The sequence below is a fragment of the Anastrepha obliqua genome, chromosome 2 (assembly GCF_027943255.1).
Source record: "Anastrepha obliqua isolate idAnaObli1 chromosome 2, idAnaObli1_1.0, whole genome shotgun sequence".
Classification (NCBI taxonomy): domain Eukaryota; kingdom Metazoa; phylum Arthropoda; class Insecta; order Diptera; family Tephritidae; genus Anastrepha; species Anastrepha obliqua.
In genome coordinates, this window is record NC_072893.1 from 26,411,832 (window position 1) to 26,430,927 (window position 19,096).

Genomic DNA, 19,096 nt, shown 5'->3' on the forward strand with positions numbered 1-19,096 from the left:
CTTAGCACTTACTTTGGCAGCTACTTTTAGGAAAAGGAAACCAGCTTTAACCTGGCGTCACTGTGTGGTCACAAAGAAAAATTACCGTATTTTCTCCACAACTCACCAAGTTATCAACTACCAATGACCGATGCCAACTGATTACTTAATCCAGTGACTTTTCAAGTGCAATTTTATTGCATACCCTGGCAAGTATTTGGGCCAAGCTCCTCCACCAATTGCTGCTGTGTATTTTTATGTTCTTCCATTAAGACAGGGACTTACATTTTTACGGCACTCCCAAATGGTAGATCGTTTTTTATGAGTAGCTTTCTCAGTTTAAAAAGCTTAACATTAATGGCTTTATATGGTATTTATATATTTATTTAAAATAACATTCGGCCTATTTGGCTGAGCAGGCACCTTTCTTGGCTTTCAACTCAAGTCCGAAGCCAAGGAGGTTGCCATTCACAAAACTATAAGTATTAATGGTACGAGTGTATTAATTATTATATCACTTTCTGAAAGACTTTCGCCTTGATTGCTTCAGATAATTACGAAATGGGTTATTGCTATGGCTTTCAAATAGGAAATCGTTGTCTCTATATGCTTGTTTGATAATGTCTTTTGTAATATCATCACTTTGCGGGTTTCTAATCGGCATGTTTTCGATATCTGGGCTTCCATTTAAAACCGGATTTCTGTTGTATATCTCATTTATTCTTGCATTTGCACTTTCATCCGGAAGAAAATTTCCGTTAGCCCTTGGAATATTTTCCACTGTCGGATTTCCATTTGGTATAGAGTTCACTTTAAATATATAATTTATTCTTTGAGCTCCATCCCCAATCGCGTTTCCAGTCTGCGGCTCCGACTTACTTTCACTTATTATATTTCCAATTGGGAGAGGATTTCCGTTAAATATCTTGTCAAACCTTTGAGTATTATCCTGCACAGGGATCCCGTTCTGAATAGGATTTGTATTGAAAATCGCATTTAGTCTTGCATTTACACGTTCATCAGAAAGAAAGTTTCCGTCAAGTCCACCCTGAAGAGGATGTCCATTGAACACAGGATTTGCATTAAATATCTTGTCGAACCTTTGAGAATTATCCTGCACAGGGATCCCGCTCTGAATAGGATTTGTATTGAATATCCCATTTAGTCTTGCATCTTTACTTTCATTTGGAAGAGGGTTTGTGTCAAGTCCACCCTGAAGAGGATTTCCCTTGAACACAGGATTTGCATTAAATATCTTGTCGAACCTTTGAGAATTATCCTGCACAGGGATCCCGCTCTGAATAGGATTTGTATTGAATATCCCATTTAGTCTTGCATCTTTACTTTCATTTGGAAGAGGGTTTGTGTCAAGTCCACCCTGAAGAGGATTTCCCTTGAACACAGGATTTGCATTAAATATCTTGTCGAACCTTTGAGAATTATCCTGCACAGGGATCTCGCTCTGAATAGGATTTGTATTGAATATCCCATTTAGTCTTGCATCTTTACTTTCATTTGGAAGAGGGTTTGTGTCAAGTCCACCCTGAAGAGGATTTCCCTTGATGACAGGATTTGCATTAAATATCTTGTCGAACCTTTGAGAATTATCCTGCACAGGGATCCCGCTCTGAATAGGATTTGTATCGAATATCGCATTTAGTCTTGCATCTTTACTTTCATTTGGAAGAGGGTTTGTGTCAAGTCCACCCTGAAGAGGATTTCCCTTGAACACAGGATTTGCATTAAATATCTTGTCGAACCTTTGAGAATTATCCTGCACAGGGATCCCGCTCTGAATAGGATTTGTATTGAATATCCCATCTAGTCTTGCATCTTTACTTTCATTTGGAAGAGGGTTTGTGTCAAGTCCACCCTGAAGAGGATTTCCCTTGAACACAGGATTTGCATTAAATATCTTGTCGAACCTTTGAGAATTATCCTGCACAGGGATCCCGCTCTGAATAGGATTTGTATTGAATATCCCATCTAGTCTTGCATCTTTACTTTCATTTGGAAGAGGGTTTGTGTCAAGTCCACCCTGAAGAGGATTTCCCTTGAACACAGGATTTGCATTAAATATCTTGTCGAACCTTTGAGAATTATCCTGCACAGGGATCCCGCTCTGAATAGGATTTGTATTGAATATCCCATTTAGTCTTGCATCTTTACTTTCATTTGGAAGAGGGTTTGTGTCAAGTCCACCCTGAAGAGGATTTCCCTTGAACACAGGATTTGCATTAAATATCTTGTCGAACCTTTGAGAATTATCCTGCACAGGGATCCCGCTCTGAATAGGATTTGTATCGAATATCGCATTTAGTCTTGCATCTTTACTTTCATTTGGAAGAGGGTTTGTGTCAAGTCCACCCTGAAGAGGATTTCCCTTGATGACAGGATTTGCATTAAATATCTTGTCGAACCTTTGAGAATTATCCTGCACAGGGATCCCGCTCTGAATAGGATTTGTATCGAATATCGCATTTAGTCTTGCATCTTTACTTTCATTTGGAAGAGGGTTTGTGTCAAGTCCACCCTGAAGAGGATTTCCCTTGAACACAGGATTTGCATTAAATATCTTGTCGAACCTTTGAGAATTATCCTGCACAGGGATCCCGCTCTGAATAGGATTTGTATTGAATATCCCATCTAGTCTTGCATTTACATGTTCATCAGAAAGAAATTTTCCGTCAAGTCCACCCTGAAGAGGATTTGTTTTGAATATCGCATTTAATCGTTGAGTTTCATCATCATTTGCTGCAGAATTTCCATTATTGCTTCGGGAACTTTTATTTTTCTTGATGTCCTGGAAATTTTTTCCAAACCAATAGTCTGCTGAGGTCGTTTGTACAGAACTCGTAGTAGTCTCATCTTCTGGTTTTAAAAGATCTATAATTGCATCAGGCAGTTGCTCCGCGGCTGGCGCAGGTGCTGGCCTAACACTGGAAAGATATCGGAAAAATAATAATTTTAGTACGGAAAACATAAACACCTTTTGATGTACGAGTATGTATGTATGGATATTAAATGCCAAACTCACGGACAACATATGATCTCCTCTGTAGTTGTAAAACCGCAATGGCCCACATCATCCGCTTTCAAGCCGCTTTCTTTCATATAACCCGGCAACTCTGGGCATTTACTTTCTGTCAAGCAAGTTCCTTTGTAGGTACCAAAATCACACGGCTCGTTCTCTTCAATGAAATTATTATCTAACTTTAGTATTGGTAAATGTGAGAACAAATTTATTGATTGCCACAGTCACCTTCATAAATTTGAGCTGCGCTGAATCGGCAAAGAGCAAGGCAAGTAAGCAGTAGCCGAGTGATGCGATGTAGCCTATTGGTTTTTATTGGCGTCATTTTTTTCTTAGAGTGCAATTCACGGAAATGCTTATCTGGAAATGTAAATGGAAAGAAAAACGGTGATGCACAACAATAACAAAGCAGATCTTTTTCAGACAACTGTTACTGCAGGCTTTGGTCACGGAGCGATACTCAGTTGAAAAATGCGCAAAAGTGATCCAAATGCAACCGCTCAGCGAACATTTTTTTCCAAAATCAACCTTAATTTTGAGCCACTGCAAATTTGCACATTGTCATATCTAAATTGAATGGGCTACAAAACGAACGGGCATATTGAGATTTTTTCTGGAAATTTTACTAAAAAGTGTGGAGTTTTGGTGGAAATTTTCCGAATTTTTATAAATTTTGTGCCTTGTGATTTGGCCCATTGGACTTTTTCCCCCTAGGGCTATGTGAACCATCGTCAGTTCCTGTTTCTACCATTGGGGCATAGGGCTACGTGAGTGGTATATGCCAATAGGCCTGATACGATGCCAGAGCTGAAGAACGAAATCATACGCTTTATATATAAATGACATACAGCTCGAACTACGTAGGTATGTCAAAAAGTTATGACAAATGTTGATATGCATCCTTATTGAGAGAAGTTGATATGAGTTGTTTCATATATAACTGCTATAGACTTAAAAACCTGATGAATTCAAAAATTTTGAATTGGCTTTTCTTTATAAAAAAAATTTGCGGCCTTATTGGATCCCCCTGTATATAAGATTTTTTAAGAGCTGTAGGAAAGTTTTTCAAAAAAACACACGTAAAATTCAGAAAAATGCATGAAATTTTTATTTAAACCGATAGTACAGTCCACATAATTTAATGTTTGAAGATTATTTCATGTAAATGTTGACCGCGACTGCGCTTCAAAGGGTCCATCCGCTTAGTCCAATTTTGGCATACGCTTTCCAATATTTCGACCGGTATCTCACATATAAATGCTTTAATGTTGTCTTCCAATGCGTTAATTGAAGCAGGCTTGTCTGAATAGACATGAGCTTTAACATAGCCCCACAAAAAATAATCTAAAGGCGTTATATCGCACGATCTAGGTGGTCAATTGACAGGTCCCGAATGTGAAATAAAATGTTCATCGAACTCGCCTCTCAACAAGTCCATTGTTACGCGTGCTGTGTGGCATGTGACACCGTCTTGCTGAATCCACATGTCGTGCACTGCAAGCTCTTGCATTTTGGGCAAAAAAAAAGTTGGATATCATTTCATGGTAGCGCTCAGCATTCACAGTTACGTTACGATTCGTAGCATCTTTGAAGAAGTACGGTCCAATGATACCTCCAGCCCATAAACCGCACCAAACTGTGACCTTTTCTGGATGCATTGGTAGCTCTTGCAATTCTTCTGGGTGATCTTCACTCCAAAATGGACAATTCTGATTGATCCAAAAATGAGCTTCGTCGCTGAACACAATTTTTCGATAAAAAAGTGGATCTTCGGCCAACTTTCCAAGAGTCCATTCACCAAAAATTCTGCGTTGCGGTAGGTCGTTCGGCTTCAATTCTTGCACCAGCTGTATTTTGAAAGGCTTCACATCTAAATTCTTTCGCAAAACTTTCCACGTTGTTGAGTAACAGAGGCCGAATTGCTGCGAACGGCGACGAATCGATAATTGATGGTCATCATTAAGACTGGCCGATGCAGCTGCGATATTTTCTTCAGTTCGCACTCTACGTAAGCGCGTTGGTGGTTTGATGTCCAATAATGTATTATAAATTTGGTTCTAAATTTAGTCACAATAGCTCGAATAGCCGCTTCAGTGGGTCGATTAAACTGACCATAAAATGGTTAACAGAACACGCATTTTTATAATAAAATTCAATGATTTGCAAGCGTTGTTTGTTTGTAAGACGATTCATGGTTAAATTATAGACCAAACTGAAGATGTTTGACAGTTAAACAAAACACGAAACGTGCGTCAACTGTTTAAACCAACTGCTTAAAAAAATAATAGCTAAAAAGTCACCCTTTAGAACACAATCAGGCTCATAGCCCATTGCGATGCCACATGCAGAACTTGCCCTTATCTCTCCTCAAGCCATTGTGTGCCGTTCAGAAACTTTAAAAGATCTTCCGGTTTAGTTAAAAAATGTTCTACCTTAAATGGCACATCTACGTCTGGATAGAGCTGCATAGAAAGAGCAAAATCGTCTCTTCCACTTCCTCATTCAGACAGGTTCTGCAAAAGTTATGCGCCTACACCCCCATCAACTAGGCGTGCCTGCCACTGTGCACTGTGTACCCCTTTATAACGGATCTCATAGTGCTAAGGCTGAGCTTATTTTGGCTGAACACAGATTCTTTGCGTTGCGCATTGAAAGTCGGCGACAATTGTCGAGCGATTCTGCCGATGAGTTCGTTACGCCATCTTTCGTGCGCCACTCTTACAAATTTCTCAAAAATAAGTAGCTTACATGTCTGTAAGGGTATTTCTATGCCATGCGAGGCCACGTCGAGAATGTTAAGCGATCTCTGTACGGCGTTTCCTGGTTCACAGAATTAAGGTTCAATGTAATTATAAATACAAAAATTACTCCATAAAAATTATTAAAGTCGAAATTCAGAAAATTTAAGTAAAAAAAAAAATACTCTGTAAGGCGAAGCATTTTCTGGAACTTTTATTTTATCTGTCTGAGTACGAGGGTGCAATGGTGCATAGTTTTTCTTATGCTTTTGGTTGATTGATTGCATTTATGCACTTAAATACATACGAAATATATATAAACACACTTTTTTATACACTTACTTTCTTTGCAACTGTTTCTCGAATTTTTGATAATTTTTATTTCCACGTATTTCGCGATTGTTTATTTGTTGAATTCCCATCAGCTCAGCGAAATGTTTCCGCTCACAGAATCGTCAAATCGAATACTTCTTAACAACAATTGGCCCGCGACACAACTAAAGTGATTAGCTTGGATTGGAGTCGTATTTGATGTCGTTCGAAAATGCAAATATTTCCGCTGATAATGCGTCGGCTTATTCCGAATACTGATTATAGCAAGGCGAATTCGTACAGTAAAGAACTTAAGTCTACATACAACAGCATATTTTCTTATTTCCCAAAAGGTATACAATAATTAAAAAAAATCGTTTGACGTATTTTTTTTGGAATTCATATTTATTCAAAAATTTATAAAAATTGAATTATTTCACTTACACCAATACCTCGCTTTGCGTCGTTTCGTTTTGCGTTTTTTCGAAGTTGCGTCGCTGCTTAATTAGTACTAATTTTCACTGTGTCCGAGTCTTCAATTCTTTCGAGACTTTATTTCTTCTTCGAGTCTTCAGTTTCTTTTTCTTTTTTTGAAATTGTCTTTTTTTTCTGAAAGATGGCAACACTTTTGTTTCTAATTGCGCCATGCCATCAAAACTCGGGGATTTCCTTTCTTAGCAAAAATCAACGCAATAGTTTTATTTTCACTTTGTTTTGCTAATTTTAGCGTTCAGTTTTAACTACACGGTGTGTTGTGCTTTTTTAAAAAGAGAATAACAAATTTATATAAAATGTGTACGTGTTGTTTCTGGCTACAAAAATAGTAAATATTTTTCCAATTTATTTATTGGCAGAAATATATACATTTTTTTACATACACCTGTAATTTTTTTAGCCAAATAAGGGGAAAGTTCGCTGCTGGCAGAATTACCAAAAATAAAAAACCAAAAAAAAATCAAGCAAAATCATCGACTGTATTAAAAACATACTAATTAACCATCGCACTATGGGGATTTTTTTAATTTTTTTGGCATAAATCACAAATTTAAAGATTATGACTTAAATTTTTGCAGGTGAATCACGTAGATTAAAGTAGAATTTCGGTTTTTGTTTATTTTTTCATACGATTACGCCTACACCTCCGCCCTGAACATGATCTTTAAAATAATGTGACAATTTATAGTAAATTTGTGTTTCCATATATTTCATTTATTTCGCGAATTTGTGCATTCTTAAACAATAAGTATTTATTTAAAATTAATAAAATTATTTCTTTGTTTTTATAATTAATTTGTCTGGGTGAATAATTCCCTTCCAAAATGGCTTAGGTACATTTTTAAACTGCACATACCTATGTGTTCTAAGAAGAAAGAAAAATATTACGTAATTTACAAACAGCTTATTGAGACTACTTACTACCAATATGAACTTAGTTTTCTTCTATTTTAATATATTCTTCGTCAGAAGTAATCACATCAAGTTCAATATCTTTGTCATATTCTTCATCTGCGTCCTGATCTACATGATCTTCTTCATCTTCTCCCTGATAATCTTTTTCATTATTTGTTAAAATATTTAAAGATGGCGATTGAAGCAGCGCAAAAACTTCTTTTGGTATGTCCTTCTTTTTATTTTTGTTTTGTCGTTCTTTTAAAAAGATAGTGGACAAAAATGGGTCCGAAGTATCTAAGGCTCTGTTAAAAACATCTGTCACGTTATCCAGCCGACTGCATTTTCTTGCATGCCTCTTTCTATCGCTCTTATAAAACTTATTTCGGGATTCGGATGCATGTTCCCCAAGACAGCCAACAGAAACCAAGGAGTTTTTTATTATTTGATGACCATGTACTAGTACCTTGTGAACAGTAGGAGACATAGGATACCAAGGATAATTATAATGGTACAGTGCAAAAACCTTTCCACAAAAGGTTTCAAACTTGCTTGAGCTAATTTCATGCTCATAGGAAATATTCACTAAAATTATATAGAAGTTTTTCAGTAATTGTTCTTCAACATTTAAAATTGAGGCTAATAAGGCTACGTCAGAAAATGCCCTCCTTGCTGTGTTGCCGTCATTGAAGTTTCCGCTGCCGTTTGGAATAGGCTTGTCTACATTGAGGCCCATTTCCTTTAAAAGTGTCCTTTGTATTAATTGTTTTCGAGCTATTAATTGAGGTTTATCGTAATCTTTAACGTGCCACTTTTTCATCTCGACTCTATATGAAAGTTTCAACACAAACTCGAAAAAGCGGATCCAAGCATGCAAAGGGCTAACTCCATATTGAAGGGCACTTGTTTTGGCCTTGAAAACTTCTGAATTAATATCTTTAATATTAAGTAATTGTGTTGGCTTTGCTCCGCAGATGGGGCAAGACTGGCATGAGTTGCATCCCGACATTATATTTAAAACTTTCCCATCAATTAGGGTAATTTGTCCTAAATATTCCACAAATATCTTTTTACCATTATACCCGTACATATATGATTTCAGATTTCGAATCTACCTTAGATTCATTCAGACTTTCACCAATTTTTTTTAATATATGGTTGTCAAAAAAGTCTTGCGGTATTTTTATTGAATTTTCAATTGTTCATAAAATTGGTTATAATAATGCGATTTAAGTCAAATATGCGCCGTTTTGTTCTATGACGAGTTCCCAACGAGATGCCAACTTCATAATGCCCCTCTTATAGAAGCTCGCTTCCCTATTGTCAAAAAACTCGGAGAGCCAATTTTCACAGGACTCTCTTGAGGACAACTTCCGACTACCAAGCTCGTTCGCCATGGACAGAAATAGGTGGTAATCACTTGGTGCGAGATCCGGACTTTACGGTGGATGCAAAAGAACCTCCCATCCGAGCTCCCGGAGCTTCTGGCGGGTCACCAAAGATGTGTGTGGCCTGCCGTTGTCCTGATGGAAGACAATTCGGCCTCTGTTGATCAAAGATGACCTCTTCTGCATGAGTGCTGCATTCAAGCGGTCCAGTTGTTGGCAGTACAGGTCCGAATTGAGCGTTTGGCCATAGGGGAGCAGCTCATAGTGGATGATTCCCTGCCAATCCCACCAAACACACAGAAGAACCTTCCTGGCCGTCAATCCAGGGTTGGCCACCGTCTGGGCAGCTTCACCGCTTTTCGACCACGACCGTTTGCGCTTCACGTTGTCGTAAATGACCCACTTTTCATCACCAGTATCCATCCGCTTCAAAAACGGGTCGATTTTGTTGCGATTCAGAAGCGATTCGCAAGCATCCATAAGGGCAAAAATGTTTTTTTGCGTCAAATCGTGTGGCACCCATACATCGAGCTTCTTTTTGAATCTAAGCTTCTTCAAATGGTTTATAACGGTTTGATGACTCATGCCCAGCTCTTGGCCGATGCTACGGCTGCTACTATGCTGGTCTCTTTCGATCAATTCAGCGATTTTATCGCAATTTTCGACGACAGGCCTTCCGGACCGTGGCGCATCTTCGATCACCTCTGCACCAGAACGAAAACGTTGAAACCACCGTTGTGCGGTGGAAATGGAAACTGTATCGGGTCCATAAACTGCACAAATTTTATTGGCAGCATGAGATGCATTTTTGCCTTTATCGTAGTAGTACTGTAAAATATGCCGTGTTTTTTCTTTATTTTGCTCCATGTTTGCGACGCTATAACTCACGAACGACTAAAAGCAAACAACAATTAATCAAACACGTGTTAGCACGTGAAAAGAGCTTTCCAAAAAGCTCTAGCGTGAACCAATGCGACGAATACAACTAGAACTACGCGCTTGCAAAGACAAGCTTGCAGAATTACCGCAAGACTTTTTTGACAACCTTATATATGCTGCTTAACTGCGACCTCTGCCCGATTATTTTTGATATAAATATCTAGCAGCTCTACATTTCCGAACGTATATCCCTCTGTAAAAGGCGATTTTATCAAAAAGGGGCAAATTTGTGCAAACAAAGTTAGTTACATATTATTGTGGACGTTTTAGTAAGTAACTCTACATTTAAAACTCTGAGCACTTCTGTGCGCCTTGGAAGTTCTATTCTACGAAACGCACCTATACTTGTTAAGACTAATTTAAATAATACATATGAATAAAATACGATATACAAAATCTAAACCACATATAATTGAAAAAATGTTACTAAACTATAATCTTATATACCTGGACTATGACCTTCCATCATTTAAATTTGGATTCTTTGTTTTATTTGGATAACTCGAGCAATCAAACTTTTTTCAATGTATTCCACCAAACTGTGCACAAAGCGAACACGATAATCAGCTGACTTTGAAGGCGTTCCGTTCAATCAGTGTGACCGTAAAAAATTTTAACGACTAATTTTTCAAATAATTAGGGTATGGTAAAAACAAAAATAAAGCTTATTTTAAAATACAGGATGCTTTTTTTTTTTTAATATATGCCAAAAAAAACGCCAAAATCCCCATAGTGCATCTTAGTAGCATGAAAATGATGTGGATACTTGGGCACTCCGGCATCCAGGGTAACACACTGACAGATACAATTGCCAAGGACATTTCCATTACACCAACAGTCACATCAGAAGTCATCCTACCCAGCGACATATACCGACTTATTCATGAACAGAGGCAAACTAAAAAATGAATGGTCGTATTATAAACACTATTATTCGAATATTAACCCCAAACGTACAAAACCTGCTTATCCATCATAAAGTACACACCAACCACATTACCCCATACACACAACTCCGTTTTGGGCACACGATAATTACTAGCGTACACCTATTACAGGGTAATACATCCAACACCGGCCCCTTCTGTCAAGGCACAGTCAGTGTGCATCATCTACAGGTATCCTGTCCAGAACTTGCTTCTCAAAGGCATCACCACTTAAGCAACACAGATCCTCTTCTACTTTTAAAAGATGCCACTGAAGATAACATTAAAAAAATTTAGAAATTTCTGAAGGACACCGACCTACTCCGTCGTATCTGATCCAACACACATCACCAGCAAGCCGAAAGCCTCTGCTGCTAGCGCTGCGTTTGCTTGAGTTTACTTATAATTTTATTATTATGTAAGCTTTTCAAAATAAAAATATAATAAAAAATAAAAAAATCATTTAAAAACTATTTATGTATATATTTAGAAGTTATTACCTTCGACGAACATTTAAACTTGTTTTAAGTGAGACTGGCGGACAAGATAAGCCTACGATGCTAGAGTTTTGCAAAAAGTTCAACATTATGAAAGCCATAAAAATTATTTCCGATTCGTGGGAGCAGGTTAAACCATCCTGCATGAATGGTGTTTGGCGCTGAATAAGCACTGAATGTGTTCACCGAATATGCGCCTCAGAAGTTGATGGTACACCAGCTGTTCGTCATGAAATTCCTAATTTAGTTAGAGAGTCTAATTTTGTTGGTATGGAGAAGAGTGACATAAATGAATTGTTAACCTCGCACAACCAAGAATTCTCTAATGAAAAACTATTGCAAGTGGGTAAGGGATAAACGCTAAAAAAAACACTTTTTTCATGAATTTATTGTAGCGAAACGGTTCAAGTCAGTTTATTAAAAGTTGTTGCATATTATAAAGTAACATTTCAAGAATATTTGATAAAATTTTCATGTAAAAATATTGCAAAATGAGCGAATGAGAGCACATTTACGTAGACGTCTTTTCAAAAATACATTTTGCAGTAGTCAGCATATCTCAGCGTAGAATCATCTGAAATCAAAAAAATCAAATAATTCAGTTAAAGTATGAGTTAAACTTCCCCCCAACGTGTATTTTTACGATTTATTTTCATTTTCAGCCATTTGGTAGTCGTTTGAAGTAAAAAGTGATTTTTGACGAAAAAATGCCGCCATTTTGTAGGTGTAAAACCACCTTAATATAAAAAAAAATGGCGAAAAAAGCCCGTTGGGAGGAGGTTTTTTATATGTAAAATATGTGTGCAAAATTTCAAAAGGATCGGTTGAGTAGTTTTCAAATGCCAATGACTACGCACTTTAAAAAAAAGGTTCGAGAAAACCGCGTTTAAAGTTTTAAGTTATCTTGGCAGATGTTTGAGGCGGCTCGGCTTTATGCTCTATAACCTAAAAAGTTTTGCTCGGATTGACTTAAAATTTTAACACGGTATTTTTGAAATGTTTTACTACAATAACATGCAAAAAAAAAAAATCGATTTTTATCCCTTACCCCCCCCTTAATGGAACAACACTTGAACTCTCGACAGAAGCGAACTATCTTGGCGTCAGTCTTGACAAAACGCTTACGAGGAATTCCCATATTGAGAGAGTTACTTCAAAAGCCACAAGGGCATTCTTTGCCTGCACAAGGCTTTTTGGTAAGACATGGGGACTAAACCCTAGAATGACCTTCTGGACATTCACCGCCTATAGTCACTTATGCATCCTTAACATGGTGGCCCAAGGTCAAGCAAAGAAACAAACTGCATCGCCTGATATGTATTGGTATTACAGGGGCTATGAAAACATGTCCCACCGCTTCCAATCTTAATTGAAAGGGAAGCTCGCCTCAAGATTAAAAGGTATATCTGAACTTAAAAGTGGGGATATGAAAGGACATTTAAAGATCTTAGAAGACTTCCTACATAGTCCCATTAGTCATAGGGACGATATACTATCACCCAAACCAATACTGTTAAGGAACTTCCAAGTTATAATTAATGAACGCACAGACTGGAGAACTAACTGTATCACTTTCAAACCTGGCTCCCTGCTATGGTTTACTGATGGGTCCAAATTGGAAAATGGTAGAACAGGGGCAGGAATCAATGGGCCTAAATTCAAAAAATCGATTCCTATGGGACTCTACCCAACAATATTCCAGACAGAAATCCATGCCATTGAAATATGTGTGAGAGAATGCCTTAGCAGGAAAATGAGAGGTACTCACATCTACATACTTTCAGATAGCCAAGCGGCTCTAAAAGCCCTTCTATCAACAACTATCACCTCTAAATTGGTAAATAATTGCCTAAACCTTCTCAACGCGTTAGGAAACCTCAACATAGTAACACCAGGCTGGATTGCGGGATATGAAGGACATGAGGGAAATGAAATGGCTGATGACCTTGCAAAACAAGGAGCAAATATGCAACTTACTGGTCCTGTGGCCTTTCTGTGGACTCACAAAAGGCCACATTAATAAATTCCTTAGGAAATGGGAAGAAAGAAAACTTGCTGCCCACTGGCTAAACTGTGCCGGTCAGCGTCAAGCCAAACTATACCTAAGTCCCAACAAAGGAATATCTGACAAACTTATCTCACTAAGTAGAGTAGATCTGCGTCTTTTAACGGAATATCTTACAGGTCACTGCAGCCTGAGGTATCATCTAAATAATATTGGTCTATCTGAGACCAATGTCTGCCGCTTTTGCGAAATCGACATAGAAAGCTCAGAACATGTGCTTTGTGAATGTCCTGCGTTGGGCAGACAGAGACTTCATCACCTTGGTGGTATCGTAGTATCTCCAAGCAATCTTTGGAACAACAAACCCAAAATTGTGCTAAAATTTTTAAAAAGCTTAAAACTCAAGGGTTACGAAAATAGGTTTTTCACAATAGATCAGCTCTGGTCGCAGTGCGTAATGGCCTTCTAATAATAATAATAATAATACGATAACAGCTACTATGGTTACATAAATTTTAATTTGGTTTTTCATAAATTGATTGAATATTTTATTTTGTGTTAATTGAATACGTTGTTTTTTTGTTTTATGTAAATATATATGTAATAAAATTTTATATTATTTTTAAATAGTTCCTTTGTTCAATGCTCTGTTTTAAAAAGTAGTATTTTCGTAACCCTGGAACCTATCTTCGATGTTTACAAGGTTTGCTATAGAAAATCTTAATTCACTTTGAGTCGTTTCAATTTGCGTTGTTTTTTTCTTGTAATGTAACCACGACGCAAAGTGAGGTATTGGTGTACTTTATAAAAAGAAAATTAACAGAACAACAAAAAAGCGGTATGACAAAAATCTGTTTTACACTCAAGGAAAGCAAACATTGAAAAGATAAAGTACCGTTACTCGAAACTTTTCAGTTGAAAAATCTGTGATTGTTTATTTCGTGGTTTGTCGCTGGTCTGTCAAGCGTATAAAATATTTAGCCCGAAAAAATAAATATCTTCTGATTTAAGAAAATTGGTGGTTAAGCACAGAAAAGATAGTTAACCTTACGGCGAAAGTTCAAAAATAGCAAATTTAAGTCGGGCAATGATACAAACAATTGTTAAAAACTATGAAGAGCGATCTGTTGGTGCAAGAGTAGCTATCTTCTTATACAGTCAAGCAGCTATAAAAGCCTTAGACTCCAGCTCCATTTCATCCAAACTAGTCTTATAGTGTATAGAGGAGCTGGAAATGCTTAGTCATTGGCTTGAAATCACTCTGATATGGGTTACCGGTCATAGGAACATAGGGGGTATTGAGATAGCGGATGAGCTAGCAAGAAAAGATTCGACACTAGACATAGCAGAGACGGTGGCAGTCGCCACCCCCCACTCAACACAATAAAAGCATCCATTGCTTCACACTATTATGCCTTAGCCGAAAGAAGATGGAAGCAAATACCTACATGTATTACAACAAAAAACACATGGCCGTCGTACAAAGTCCAAAGGACGAATGATCTGTTAGGATGCTCTCGCTCAAACATTTCAAGTATTACTGCAACCCTTACAGGTTATTGGGAAAGTAGAGGAGCATGCAGCCAGACTCAACCTCCCCTTCAATCCCATCTGCAGAAGCTGTCAAGCGGAAGGGGCGAAGGAAAGTCTTTTCCACTATTTATGTGAATGTACGGGACTAGCTAGGGCACGACTCCGCTCCTTTGGTAAAGCTTTCTTGCAGCAAGTTAATGAGATCTCAGACATCGAGATCAAGAATTTGCTGCTATACTTGGACCTCACTAAATGAATCTGACTTAGAACAAAAAAACAAACCTCATCACACGAGAACAATGTTAGTAAAACGGTGCTGGTCCCTAATTAGTATTATCTCCGTGGAAATACTCAATCACTTTAACAACAACAACATGATGAGACTAATTCATATGATATAAAAAGCGAAGCGACCGCCCAATGAAGCTGTCCAGAAGAGATGAAAGCTTCATTTTAGATGAAATCGTCCAAAATCCGAGAATCAGTGCTTCAAAATAGGTCCAACATATCGTCGAGACATCCGGAAAAAGTGTTCATCCAAGAACTATTAAAAGATATCTTAATAATAGCGGAAGTTTCAACAAGACACCAAACAAAAAGTCTCTAATTTTACCATAATTTCAGAATTCTGAGGCTTGAGTTTGCACGGACACATATTGACAAGTGCATTCATTTCTGGTCTAAAGTTTTACTTATATTTACTGACGAATCGAAATTTAATATAACGGGTGATTTTTTAGCTATTATCTTTTTAAACTATTGCTTTAAACAGCTGACACACGTTTCGTGTTTTGTTTCGCTGTCAAACATCTTCAGTTTGGTCTATAATTTAAACATGAATCGTCTCACAAAGGAACAACGCCCTCAAATCATTGAATTTTATTAAAAAAATGCGTGTTCTGTTAAAAAAGTTTAAAGTCGAAAAATTGTGTTCAGCGACGAAGCTCATTTTTGGATCAATGGGTACGTAAATAAGCAGAATTTTCGATTTTGGAGTGAAGATCAGCCAGAAGAATTGCAAGAGCTACCAATGGATCCAGAAAAGGTCTCAGTTTGGTGCAGTTTATGGGCTGGAGGTATCATTGGACCGTACTTCTTCAAAGATGCTGCGAATCGTAACGTAACTGTGAATGCTGAGCGCTACCATGAAATGATATCCAACTTTTTTTTGCCCAAAATGCAATACCTTGCAGTGCATGACATGTGGTTTCAGCTAGACAGTGCCACATGCCACACAGCACGCGTAACAATGGACTTGTTGAGAGGCGAGTTCGATGAACATTTTATTTCACGTTCGGGACCTGTTAATTAGCCACCCAGATCGTGCAATATAACGCCTTTAGATTATTTTGTGTGGGGCTATGTTAAAGCTCATGTCTATTCAGACAAGCCTGCTTCAATTATCGCATTGGAAGACAACATTAAAGCATTTATATGTGAGATAAAAATAAAAACAAAAAAACTAAATAATTGGTGCGTACACTTCTGTTAGGTGTTTGGCCGAGCTCCTTCTCCTATTTGTGGTGTGTGTTTTGATGTTGTTCCACGAATGGAGGGACCTACAGTTTCAAGCCGACTCCGAACGGCAGATATTTTTATGAGGAGCTTTTTCATTGCAGAAATACACTCGGAGGTTTGCCATTGCCTGGCGAGGGGCGACCGCTATTAGAAAAATGTTTTTTTTATTAATTTCGCTTTCACCGAGATTCGAACCAATGACCTCTCTGTGAATTCCGAATGGTAATCAGGCACCAACCCATTCGGCTACGGCGGCCGAGATACCGGCCGAAATATTGGAAAGCGTATGCCAAAATTGGACTAAGCGGATGGACCATTTGAAGCGCAGTCGCGGTCAACAGTTACATGAAATAATCTTAAAACATTAAATTTTATGGACTGTACTATCGATTTAAATAAAAATTGTATGCATTTTTCTGAATTTTACGTGTTTTTTTTTTGAAAAACTTTCCTATAGCTCTTAAAAAATCACCCATTAGAAGTGTAATACTTGACGTGAATGCTATAGCATCTATATTTCGTAGAATTCTCAGAGAGAGCTGCCTGTGTCATTGCACATTTTTTTCTGAAAATTTCCCTTACTTTTAACAATATGCATTGCAATTGCTTAGACATTTCATTATCTGCTTCAGTTAGACATTTGACAGATTAAAGTGAAAACATCAGTTTTTTGAATTATTGTATAACTTTTTAGAAATGGGAATTCACGTAAGAAGCCTACGCGAATTTTGAGATTACTTGATGATTCTGATTCAGATGAAGATATAGGTAAGTGTATTACGGAAATAATTGGAAATGAAATCAATAAATTTAGGGATACTTTTGTGTTAGAATATGGACAATTCAGCGAAAACTCAAGGGAATGTACCCCTAATATATTATCGTCAAACAATATGGACTCATCAACATCATCATTTTCTGATGTAGGAGATTCTAATGGCATAAATATTTCAAATGGGATAGATGAGACAACTACTTTGTGGAATGAAGACACTGCAGAAATACAAGACTTTCATTTTGATTGGTCTTCAATGGGTACAGCTGAGGATCTAAAAAATTGTAAAACTCCGAAAGAGATTTTCGGTAAAGTTTGGTCTACGAAAATAATACATTTCATTGGTAGTTGCACAAATGAATATGGGAAAAATTTGCTGTAACTATCACGTCCACATACGAGAAATTGTCGGATAAAGAGTTTCACAGAAACAAATTTTCAAGAAATGGAGATATTCTTTGGCCTTTGTTTGTTGCAGGCTCAAATAGAGGCACCTAAAATTCGTTCAAATTTGTCTAACAATCCCTTATATGCTCATGAGCTTTGTACACATGATGGCCATGCTCTCAACATAGACATACCTACAATATATGTATAAAGGCAAAGTAAGACATGAGGTGTCTTCCTCAGCTGTAGTGGATGCTGTGATTATGAGACGTAATGGAGCCATATTTATTGAAGTGCCATTCATTATTAATGGACAACTACTAGAATAGTTGGATTCGCTCAGGTTACTTAGTTTTAAAACTCATACCACTGGAACCTTACGTACCAATCGCAAACTGAATCCGAAAGTCATAATGCAAAAAAAAGCAAAACGAAAAAAAAGGAGAACATATGATACTTTTTGTTTTCCGTCATCAATTTTTACACAAGCAAAATTGGTTTTAGCTAAATGCCTTAAAATGTATTTTTGAAAATTATTTCCGTGACAAGCATTACAAAGCATTTTTACTCTCTTCGTAGAAAAAACGCGAAGGTTGAGAAGTTGCTGACGGCACAAAAATGATATTAGCGACAGAATGCAAGGTGAAGTCCAAAATAAACAAGACTGAGCAAAAAATAGAAACGACAGTAGCTTCGTTCTGATAACTTCAAGTTTATTTATTCAAAATAGTAACCTCTGGCCTCGATACACTGTTTTGCGCGATCTAAGAGCTTTTCGAAAGAGTGTTTCAGGTCATTGACCGGAATGCGAAATGTCCTTCAGGATGTCGGTACAAGCCTTTTGGATGACCTCTACGGACACAAAACGTTTGCCTTTCATGACCGAATGCAATTTACCGAATAGTTAGAAGTCACAAGGAGCCACATCAGGCGAATACGGTGAGTGATTGATGGTTAAATGCGATTTCTAGTCAAAACATCAGTCACAAGAGTGGATCGATGAAATGGTGCATTGTCAAGCTATAAGAGCCAGCTTCCTCCTTCGCGGTATTCAGGGCGGCTTCGACGAATGCGATGCAACAAACACTTCAAAACGCCCAGATAGAAAATTGCATTGACGGATTGGTCCATTGGCAGGAACTCCTTGTGGACAATTCCCTTGAAATCGTAAAAACAAATGAGTATCGACACGATTTTTGACTTCTGCAAACGCGATTTTTTGGGTGGTGGCTAGTCTGGGGCCTTGCATTCGGCACTTTGAAGCTTAGTTGCAGGTTCATGTTGGAAGCACCACGTTTCATCACCAGTTACAATGTTGTAAAGGAAGTTCTCGTCTTTTCTTGATTCTTTAATGAGGCTTTTCGAATGTTGAATTCTGAGCAATTTTTGGCCTTCAGTTATCTTGTGCGGAATGAAACGTGCACAGACCTTTCGTAAGCACAAATGATCATCTAAAATGCGAAAAATCGATGTTATGGAGATATTCAATTCCGATCCCATGAATTTCAACGATGATTTCGGTTCATTTTCGTTAAATTTACGAACAATTTCGTTGGAGTTTTCGGTGATTACTGATTTTGGGCGACCCGTTCATTGTCATTTATGTCCTCACAACCATCTCTGACACGTGTAAAGCATTCATGAACTCTGGCACGAAATAGACAATCATCGCCATA

The 19,096-nt window shown here is 37.6% G+C and overlaps 1 protein-coding gene across 1 annotated transcript; it reads right to left on the reverse strand.

Moving 5' to 3' along the window:
* Positions 1-333: 333 nt before the first annotated feature.
* LOC129236960 (uncharacterized) lies at positions 334-6,237 on the reverse strand. The gene is made up of 4 exons (XM_054871294.1): positions 6,094-6,237; positions 3,242-3,373; positions 3,017-3,170; positions 334-2,918 (listed from the first exon to the last, which is right to left on the reverse strand). The coding sequence occupies exons 2-4, from the start codon at positions 3,336-3,338 to the stop codon at positions 494-496; spliced, it is 2,676 nt and encodes an 891-aa protein (XP_054727269.1). The 5' UTR covers positions 3,339-3,373; positions 6,094-6,237; the 3' UTR covers positions 334-493.
* Positions 6,238-19,096: the final 12,859 nt, after the last annotated feature.

What these genes read in the sequence shown, in the direction of transcription:
- LOC129236960 (XM_054871294.1), bottom strand. Translation starts at nt 3,338, where the DNA reads ATGACGCCAATAAAAACCAATAGGCTACATCGCATCACTCGGCTACTG. An exon ending in CGCAGCTCAAATTTATGAAG is followed by an intron (nt 3,171 to 3,241) that starts GTGACTGTGGCA and finishes ATTTCATTGAAG; the next exon opens with AGAACGAGCCGTGTGATTTT. An exon ending in GAGGAGATCATATGTTGTCC is followed by an intron (nt 2,919 to 3,016) that starts GTGAGTTTGGCA and finishes ATATCTTTCCAG; the next exon opens with TGTTAGGCCAGCACCTGCGC.